General features: G+C 41.1%; 1 protein-coding gene across 1 annotated transcript in view; it reads right to left on the bottom strand.

The window, feature by feature from the left end:
• The window catches only part of IL18RAP (interleukin 18 receptor accessory protein), a 29918-nt gene extending 19474 nt beyond the window's left edge, over positions 1-10444 (bottom strand). Inside the window, exons 1-5 of the mRNA XM_058534383.1 lie at positions 10365-10444; positions 10047-10252; positions 1466-1635; positions 686-1007; positions 406-589 (exon numbers count right to left, since the gene is read on the bottom strand). Of these exons, the coding sequence (XP_058390366.1) occupies positions 406-589; positions 686-1007; positions 1466-1535 (576 nt within the window). The 5' untranslated portion in view covers positions 1536-1635; positions 10047-10252; positions 10365-10444. The remainder of the gene's footprint in view (positions 1-405; positions 590-685; positions 1008-1465; positions 1636-10046; positions 10253-10364) is intronic.
• Positions 10445-11051: the final 607 nt, after the last annotated feature.

Consider the following 11051-nt stretch of genomic DNA (forward strand, 5'->3'; position numbering starts at 1 on the left):
ATTCCAGTCTCCTATTTCTTTCAGAAACTCTTCAAGACTTACCTGTTGGGCACACTCTTCCCCTTAGCCATGCCCATGGCTTTGCAAAGACAGTAAAAGTGAACTAATCTGGCCTTCTGCATTAGTGCGTATTTGTAAGTTTATGTCTTACCTTACATGCAATATACTTGTATTTTAGAAATTTTTCTGGCAATATCAAAAGGATGGTTCTAGTGACTGGAATACCAGGCTCTGTGGCTAACTAGTAGAAAGACCATTTTAGAAAGTCAAGTCTTCTCTGTAGGCACAAGGCCAGTCTTTGGAAAGCTCTAGACCTCAGATTCTCAAACCTACATTTCAATAAAGTACCTACAAACTGTATCATAAAAACCACTCTCACACCAGTTTCAGAGAAGTCACTCTTACCTGGTACCAGGTGACCTCTGGACTTTGTGCATCACTTTGGCAGCTGAGACTGGGGCAATAAATAGAGTCAGTGCTACCAAGAAGAAGGTATTGCTTATGTGAAACAGAGCTCACACAGGACGTGTTTGTCTTGGGCTTAACTTCTAATATCGTCTTGACACAACAGGCCTCATCCTGGGGGCTCCTAGGAGAGTCAAAAAGGTCCTGTGAACATAGATATAATATCCAGATAATATAAGATTTGGGAATGTTTTCACATAGCAATGCATTTGGGGCGTACCTAATCCTGGGTCTACAAATATATGACCCAGCATTATTCATCCCTGCGGTCAAAAAACGTAGGGTGCTCTTGTCCTGGATGATGTGAGGATAGTTTTCAGTAATTTCCTCTAGTAGACCTCCATTTTGAGGTTGTAGGTACCATTGGACATCGGATAGGTCCTTAATACCACTGCAGGGCAGGTGTCCAGGGCCTTGTGTTGGTGAAAGTTGACTTCTGTGGTAGAAATGGGATTTCTGTGGCTCTGGTAAATCACAAAATAAGAAAAACTCCTCCTCACTCTTCACAGAATACATCCAAAGAATTTTTTTGGTGGAGCAATCTGAAAACCACAATAAACAAAGCAACACAGAAATGCATTAGGAGAAGAAACTAACTTATATTTACAAAGAGTACTTGATTCAACAAGGGATTAAGTCCCCTGTGTTTCTCTTCTTGACTGTTCCCATTTTGTGGAGGAAAAGTAGTTCATGTTCTAACTCCTCCCGGTGGACTCCATCACCAGTAGCAATGGTGGTTGCCTGTTAAAGATGCCCAAACCACACCTCATTCCTCTTCAGCTGCTCCCATTGAACTACAGTGACTGGGTTCCCCATTAATGTTTGGTATCAGCTGAAAGCTGTTCACCCCAAGAGTTTCTCCTTCTACACTCGTCTTAACAGTAGGAAGGAAATGTTCTGATTAATATGTCATGCTGCTGATATATCAGATAGATTATCTGTCACTTTGAACTTTGACCACAAAACTCACAGTGTCAATATGAAAAGTGAAAACCCGTACCTGAAATATTAAATCCTTTAATTTTCACTCCTGTGACAAGCCAAAGAAATATCCAGCTCAAATAAAGCATTGTTCTCCCTGGGTCCTGTCATCACTTTAGTGAATTTGTTCTGTCGCCAGAGTGCAGTACATTGTGATTCAGAGCTCTGTCCTGAGAACCTTCTTCATTTCTGTAAATCAAGAAATGGGAAATGGAGAAATCGGAACCGGTGATCAAAACGCAAGTCACACAGGAAGCTTTGAAAGGGCAGGTCCTACCCAAACGAGCCCTCACATGCCCACAGTTGTGTGGTATTTTCAATGGTGTGTAGCAGTGTTTTGCGTGTGTCATTTCTTACACAGCTAAAGGAGGGAGAATATCTCAAGCTCATGGTATCACTTGGACCTATGCACCGTACGGTGTGTTCTTTTGACTCTATTTATTCAAGGAATTCTTTTTTTTAATGTTCTCACCTAGTATGTATATTTCTATGAGTACTTTGGAAAAAGTTAAGTGATACTTTTCCTGAAAAGATGACCTAAGTGAAATGAAAATGTCAGATTCTTCACAGTTAGGGAAGGTGGTGTTACAGCTCATATGTACAAAATTTGAGAATGTCTGCGCATTACCAGTTTATAATAACTGTTCAAGAATAGAGGATGCTTGACTTGGTGCCCCAAAGAAGAAATGGCTGTCACTGGATGACATTACTACCAATCCTCTGAAACAAAAGCGGAGCAGTCACCTCAAGAGAGAGAATCAGAGCCTGGGCCAGGTTCATGGTTCTTGTCCCCTTTGTTGATAGGGTGGTCACGGGAAATTTGAAACCATGTACAAGGAACAAAAGATAAGGATGCTGGGTGGGTGTCCTGTCCATTTGAGCTGCCATAACAGAATACCAAAGTCTGGATGGTTTATAAACAACAGTAATTTATTTCTCACAGTTCTGGAGGCTGCGAAGCCCAAGATCAAGTCACCAGCATGGTCATGCTCTGTTGAAGGCCCTCTTCGTGGTTCATAGCTGGTGCCTCTCACTGTGTTCTCACATGGTGGAAGGTACTAGAGAGCTCTCTGGAGTATCTTTTATAAGAACACTAAACTCACTCATGTAGGCTCCACTCTTATGACCTAAGCACCTTCTAAAGACCCCACATCCTAATACCATCATTAGGGGTATCATCTTTGGAGGTTAAGACTTCAACATACGAATTTGGGGGAAAGGGGTTACAAACATTCAGACCATAGCACTCGGTAAGATTTGATTATTATTTAATTTTGTTGTGAACAGAAAATAAAGGTAATTTTGCTAAAGAACAGTTTCATCTGTGTCTCTGAGAGTTCTAAACTATTATCTCTAACATAAAAAATGGCCTATATATTACTCTTGGGGTTGTAGGAATAAGGTAATTTATCCTTGAACTTTAGCTAAAAATTTCCCCTAAAACATTCCTGTACTGTCTTAGGCTCTTTAAAGGAGGGGGCGCAACATAAATAGTACAGTCTCTGTTCTCAAGGGTCTGTCATGATGTGGAGAACAATGTTAAAGACACAATTATTCTTCTTTTGTGTGTATGAGGAAGATCAGCCCTGAGCTAACATCCATACTGATCTTCCTCCACTTTATGTGAGACGCCGCCACAACATGGCCTGACAAGAGGTGCGTCAGTGCAGTGCACGCCCAGGATCAGAACCCAGGCTGCCAGCAGTGGAGCATGCACACTTAATCGCTACACCACGGGGCCGGCCCCAAAGACACAATTGTTCCGACACTTCTTAAAATGGTAAGGAAGACTCTACTCAAGACTATTGCAGTGGGGGAAAGAGATCAAGCTGGACTCAGAATACAACAAGCATGAGTGAGGATTTATAGCCAAGGAGCAGGGTGAAGGGATCAGGGGTGGATAATTACTAAGAGGAGACATCAAGGGTGGGAGAATTCTTCCCAACTGACCTGACAGGATTCTTGCTAAGGCAGGTCAAGACTTGGATATCAAGGGTGGGAGACGAGGACCTTGATCAGATATCAAGGGTGATTAGATACCAAGAATAAGAGGATGACTAGCAGAATTCGTTGGTAGTACTGAGCTGGGCAGACCAAAGACAGGGTAGGGCCCAGATCAAGGCCTAGTCAAAAAGAGGGCTCAGAGGAGCCTGACTAAAGTTTGATCAAGGAGAGAGTCTTTGTCAACACAAACATGTAAATAAACAAGTACAGGAAAATGCAATGAACAAATGCAGTGATAACAGAAAAGGAAAGATAAAGAGAGAAGAAAAGAAAGAAGGAAAGGAAAGAAGGAAGGGATGAAGAGAAAAAGAGAGAAAGAAAGCTTACACTAAATATCATAAATCCACTCTGAAAGTTCTCTTTAAAAATCTTCTCTCCACAGCATCCTTGTTTTTTTGGCAGCTGACAAAATCAATATCTCTCTCTCCCCACCTCTAACTGGCCATGTAACTTCCTCTCACTCTTCCCTGCACTCACTGGCCATTCTTGAAACCACTCCCTCCACTCCCAACTTTCTCAGGACCTTTCCTTCCAGGTATCTCCATCTTTTCTCCTAAAGAAATACTTGGCTTTCATTTTTTTGCATGTGGCTATCCAGTTTTCCCAACACCATTTGTTGAAGAGACTTTCTTTTCCCCATTGTATGTTCTTGGCTCTTTTGTCAAAGATTAGCTGTCCATAGACGTGTGGGTTTATTTCTGGGCTTTCGATTCTATTCCATTGATCTGTGTGTCTGTTTGTGTGCCAATACCATGCTGTTTTGGTTACTATAGCTTTGCAGTATATTTTGAAATCAGGGAGTGTGATACCTCCTGCTTTGTTCTTTTATCTCAGGATTCCTTTAGCTATTCGGGGTCTTTTGTTGTTCCATATAAATTTTAGGATTCTTTGTTCTATTTCTGTGAAAAATGTTGTTGGAACTTTGATAGGGATTGCATTGAATCTATAGATGGCTTCAGGAAGTATGGACATCTTAACTGTGTTAATTCTTCCAATCCAAGAGCACGGAATATCTGACCCTTACCTTACGCCATACACGAAAATTAACTCCAAATGGATTAAAGACTTGAATGTAAGACCTGAAACTATGAAACTTCTAGAAGAAAACATAGGCAGTACGTTCTTTGACATCAGTCTTAGCAACATCTTTTCAAACACCACATCTGACCGGGCAAGAGAAACAATAGAAAAAATAAACAAATGGGACTACATCAAACTAAAAAGCTTCTGCACAGCAAAGGAAACCATCAACAAAACGAAAAGACAACCTAACAATTGGGAGAAGATATTTGCCAACCATACATCTGATAAGGGCTTAATCTCCAAAATATATAAAGAACTCATGCATCTCAACAACAAAAAAACTATCAACCCAATTAAAAAATGGGCAAAAGACCTGAACAGACATTTCTCCAACGAAGATATACAGATGGCCAACAGACACATGAAAAGATGTTCAAAATCACTATCAGGGAAATGCAAATCAAAACTACAATGAGATATCACCTCACGCCCGTCAGAATGGCTATAATTAACAAGACAGGAAACAACATGTGTTGGAGAGGATGTGGAGAGAAGGGAACTCTCATACACTGCTGGTGGGAGTGCAAGCTGGTGCAGCCACTATGGAAAACAGTATGGAGATTCCTCAAAAAATCAAGGATAGAACTACCATATGATCCAGCTATTCCACTGCTGGGTATTTATCCAAAGAACTTGAAAACACCAATTTGCAAAGGTACATGCACCCCTGTGTTCATTGCAGCGTTATTCACAATAGCCAAGACTTGGAAGCAACCTAAGTGCCCATCAAGGGACGAATGGATAAAGAAGCTGTGGTATATATACACAATGGAATACTACTCAGCCATAAGAAACGATGAAATCCAGCCATTTGTGACAACATGGATGGACATTGAGGGTATTATGCAAAGTGAAATAAGTCAGAGGGAGAAGGTCAAATACCGTATGATTTCCTTCATTAAGTAGTAGATAATAACAACAATAAACAAACACATAGAGACAGAGATTGGATTGGTGGTTACCAGAGGGGTAGGGGGGAGGGAGGAGGGTGAAAGGGATAATTCGGTACATGTGTGTGGTGATGGGTTGTAATTAGTATTTTGGTGGTGAACATGATGTAATATATGCAGAAATAGAAGTACAATGATGTACACCTGAAATTTTTACAATGTTATAAACCAATGTTACTGCAATAAACAAAAAATTAAAAAAAAAAAAAAAAGAAATACTTGGCTTTCCTCATCTTCCAAAATTCTTCATTTTCCAGCACACACACACTCCTACATGCACACATCACGTCTCCAACATCTTCAGATGCAGGAGGAAGGAGTAAATTTAATATTTATAAATTAGTTATAAATAATTAATATATCTCTAACAGAAACATCAAGCTTGAAGTGTCTTTGGGGATCCAACTGGAGCAACCCAAGGGCTGCCTGGTGGGACTCACAGAGGGGCCTGGGAGTCAGCAGGATGGGGGAGAATTCAGGCTAAAGAAGTGTGTAAGCTGCAAGAAGAGAGCAGATAGACTTCCCTGAGGAATAGCAGCCCGGAAGGGTGGGTCATGGCCACGGGGAAATTAAAAAGGATAAACTCAAAGGAAAAAAAGAAACAGAACACAGAGAATACCCTGACATTAAGCACAGAGAAAGTATGGAGGAAAGACTAGATGTCAAAGTCAGAAGCTACAGGGGAGTTGGGCACTATAAGGACAGAAAAGTGTCCGTTAGCTTTGGCCACCAATGGATAAGGTCAGCATGAGCAGAGGGGGTGAGATGGTGGGGAGCTGCACGGTGACAAGGGAGTAGGGGAAGGAATGTGAAGAGTAGGGACAAACCATGCCTTCCACAGGCTACACTGTGCAGGGAAGACAGGGAGGTGTTTGCTCACTTGTTGACAAGGGGAGAGCTTGGACGTGATTCCACTGTGAGGGGAATGAGTCGGCAGGGTAGCAGGTCAAATACAAGAGAGAGTAAGGAGAGAAGGCACGGACCAATTTCTAGGAGGAGGCAGGAAGAGATGCGACCTTGAAAACCACGGGGAGATTATCTTAGACAGGAGGTGGGCAAGCCACTCAGGGTGGGAAGGCCTTTGCAGACCAATTTGCCCAGGTGGGGGCCGGAAGTACAGGATGATTCCACCTGGCTACTGACCTGCTGAGGGGAGAGTGCTCAGCAAAGAAGGGGCTTCAGGAGATGGTGGAGGGCCTTGAAGAGTGCCAGGGATGGGGACTAGAGTCACTGCATTATTTATCCCCACTGGGGACAACTGGTGGCTCTTCTTAAGAAGGACGGTGGTCAAAGAATGAGACAGGGTAAGCAACTGCCTTTCAAGACGTGGTCTGCCCCCTTTGTCTTCCTTTCCTTTGCCCGCAAAACCCCTGAGGGAACAATCTCCCTACCTCCAGCTGCTGGAGGCAATTTCCTAAAAAGCAAGCCTGAGGATATTATTTCCATGCTAATAACTTCGCTGACCCCACTGCCCATGAGACAAAGAATCGATTCCAAAGCACCATGTGCAAAACGCTGTATGACTTGATTTGGCTGTCTCACATCTTATCTTAGATTTCTTCCCCAGAGAGACTTTCCCTGACCACTTGCCTGATGAAGCCCACCCCTCCCTCCTCACCACTGCATAAGCCAGCAACCCTCTCTCTTATTACTCATTTTACTTTGTCTTAGCACACATTATTGTCTGAAAATGTCTTATTTTAAAAACTTCTCCCCCAACTAGAATCGAAGCTCCATGCCAGCAGGATCTGAGCTTGTCTTTTCCAGCCTGCGTGGTCTCTCCCGGAATAATGCCTGGCTAACAAGAGGGGCTCAGTAACCTTGTTCATAATTTATCCACACCACAGAGTACTTGTTATTTCATATACCGTGTTTCCCCACTAGATTAAGAACTCTTTAAGAGCAGGGATCCTGTTTCAGAAATCTTATCTCCAAATCCTAGGACAAAGCTTCATGCATAAATCATAATCACTTCTGTTGTCCAAATAAATGCAAAATACTTCAGGAGGAGTCAAAACAAATACATATTAATCTAGGTTTAACCATTAACTTGCCGTGTGATTCTAGTTAAGACACTTAACCTCTCTCTGTTTTTGGGGTTTTTTTATATGCAAAATAAATTATTTGGATTATATCAGTACTTCCTCCATTTTAGAGCTAAGGTATCAGAACTTCTGGAGATTAAGCTGGGAAACCTGTATTTATTTTTTTAAAGTTGCCTGACTTGGGAACCATGGAAACAGATAATTGCAAAGATCATCTCAGCTCTAACATTCTGTGATTCCATTGTGGGAGACCAAAATTGGCCACCCTGAAATATGTCTCTTTACCTTGATTATTTTCTCTGACAGGCATTTGACCTCCCCCAAACTGCCTAAAGAATTTAACATAAAAGACCTGTTTCAGGAAGGAGCCACTATCATATGATGTCTGTAATGTAATGTAAAATAGATGTTACAACAGGAAAGGCACCAACAAGCCCATCTTATCAAAAATTCTGTCTCTCCCCAGCCACATTTTCTAGATGGCCCTGAAAAGAGTTGCAGGACAAACATTTACATTTCCCTCTTCATGTGAATTGTCTTCTTCTGCTCTGAAATCCCAAACCCTCCAGTCCCAACATCCTCCTTTGTCTTTAGCTGAAGATAGTATTTAAGATGAGAATCTCTGCCATTGTGTTGAGAAACTCAGTTTCCCTGGTTTCTTCCATGTATACATGTTATTAAACTTGGTGTTATTTTCTCCTGCTAACCTGTCTTTTAATTATTTGGCCAGCCATAAGAACCTTAAGGGAAGGGGCAGAGGGGGATTCTCCCTCTTCCCCAACACCATGTTTGAATGTCCAAGCCTATAACAAATTGGTTACTCTGACCCCCAGCAGTCTCCAGCCCTCAGGAATTCCCATCCCACCCATCAGTGGACAGATGCTCTCTCTGTGATGCATGCACCTGCTGGCCTAGGACCTCAGGCTATCTGGGGCTGTTTCCAGGCTACAGTTTTGTCTCTGGAACAGTATTTCTCAAATTATCTTGATGATGAGAATCACCTGGAACACTTCTTACAAATGCAGATTTCTGGGCTCTCCAAATCATATTAAATCAGATTCTCAAGGAGAAGAACATTGGAATCTACTCTATAAACAAGCGTCAGGTGATCACTACGATCCAGGAAGCACCCATGGGAACCCCAGCTCAGGGACAAGAATAGAGCCTGGGGATGTGGGCCTGTGCCGAGTTATAGCAGCTGTTGCCAGCACTGTTGGCCAATGAACAACACAAGGACAAGCCCATTCTGGAAACCCCATTTATGTGGGATAACACAACTGATGTTGTTTGTCAACATCTACCTCTTTAAGACCATTTAATGTCTACATGATGCCTTCATTCCACCATCACTGTAACGCTTCCATGAATCGTAAGGAATCACACAAGGTGCAGAGTATATGTTGTTTATCAAGCATTTAGCAACTTAATGCAAACCAGGCTGCAGACTCTCTGTTTGCAGGAGTAAAATGATGGACAGGTAGCACTGAATACAGTGTGCCCCTGCTCTCTCGTTTACTTCCTGGTCACACTTGGAAAGACAGTTGTCGTCCTTCTTGTTTTATGGATGGACGGCCAAGGCTCATATTGCTTGAAATAGCAGTCCTCGCTATTAATGGTAATCACACATCTGGTAAGTATTAGAAGAATTCATGTCCAGGTGCAGAAGGTCTCAAAGACTCTGATTTCCCATCACCACAAGTTGTTGCCTCACCGAAGGAGTTGAGGACCCAACAGGGTGACTTCAAGTATCTGAATGTTCTCTTCTCTAAAACATTTTCCATAGCTACTTTTTATACACTTTTATGTATTTCATCAGAGGTCAAAGATTCCCACCCTCAGCTTGTCAAGGCTATACCTTCAACTACCTTTGGTTAATCAGTAACCAGAATTTTTGCTGGCCAAAGCTTTTGATGGGAGAAAGGAAGAGAGAGGAAAATGACAGAGAAGGCAAGTGTCAACAGAGGGTCTGAGGCTCTGGTAGGTGAATCTCATTGTCAAAGATAGGCAAACAACAATTTCCCACACCATCAGAGGTGACTACACACAGAGAACATACATACGCATAGAGATTGGTCCAGTGTAATAGGAACTATTTAATTCAACTGATATTATTATGGTTCTCACATGGTCCATGGTAGCTTTATATTCCGTTATCTAGGAATTACAAAAAATCAAGTGTGTAGTGCCCGCTCTCAAAGATCTTATGGTCAAGTCAAGATGAGCATTCAAATTTGGAAACATTTTGAGTCCCTCTACTCTTCACCTTTTCCACAAAATACTCAAAGCACTGCAGATAGGTTTATTTTATAACCACCAGTTATACCCTGTTTTTAATAAAGTGAAGACTCCATATATACAAGATGTAAATTTTGCTAGTTATACCACATCTATTATTACAAAATATTTTATGAAAAGAAATTGTGTTAGTAATTCATTTTGAAAACTATTTAAGCTCTTTTTTCAACTTATATTTTCTGGTTAGGAAATCTAGTAAAAAAAAAATGTAATACTGTCTTACCTTTATTCCTGTTCTTAATACATAAAAAAAGAGGAAGGAACTTCAAGTTCTTATGTCAGTGACTGCTGGCTTCTCTATCTGAAGAAGAATGTGTGAGAATATCCATTTTCAAACAGTCCTACTGTATCTCTTCCTAGCCAGAGAGATCACTGGAGAAGACGCAACAGCCATTTAACTCGCACGAGTTTGGAAATAATGAGTTCCATCTAGAGAAAAAAGAAAACCTTTAGTATTTTATAAATGACCATTGACATTGTCAAATCCGTGGTCATACAGAAGAAACTCAAATTAACTACATCTATCAGTAGAAGACAATACCCTGAAGATGAAGCATCTAAAACTCTTCTCTGACCAACCTCCTCGGCTAGATAAGGTTTGTGGTTAGGTTTAGTTGAAAGAGTGAGTAAGCCTGTTTCCTTTACAGGAATTTCCTGTAAAGATTATTAGCACTCAACTCCATTTCTCAACTGTGGGTTTCTTTTTTTTCTGTCTTGTAAAGCTAACCCCTGAAAGTATAACATTTAAGATATAATCTAAAGCTTTTTTTGTTATTGATTTTTTTAATTCTGAAAAAGAAAAAAATCTCTCCAATGTCATTTACACAAAGCAATAATTTACTGATGCAGAGAGGGAAATAAATTTAAAGGCTAAAAACACCAAGGCTTTTTTGCACCTATTTATTAAGAGAAAGCTTCAAAATATAACATATAACACTGTTTCTTTGATAGAACAACTAAAATCACTTAATAGGGATCTCAGAACACCCTGAGACCACACTGGTCAGAAAGAGCTTTGTCCAGAAAGCATCTTGGTTAAGCCTAGATATCACCCTCCCTCAAGAATCTCCTGTTCTAGTAAGGATAAGGCTGATTCATCTGAGCACATCAAAGCTCCAGGGGTATTCTAAACAGACTAGAAGATAACATAAAAAACAAATGATGACTAAGTTCACTTTAAAGGCAAATTAAGTGTTTACCTGAGGTAAGAGTAGGAGGACGGAAGAGG

Source organism: Diceros bicornis, chromosome 40, assembly GCF_020826845.1.
Source record: "Diceros bicornis minor isolate mBicDic1 chromosome 40, mDicBic1.mat.cur, whole genome shotgun sequence".
Classification (NCBI taxonomy): Eukaryota; Metazoa; Chordata; class Mammalia; order Perissodactyla; family Rhinocerotidae; genus Diceros; species Diceros bicornis.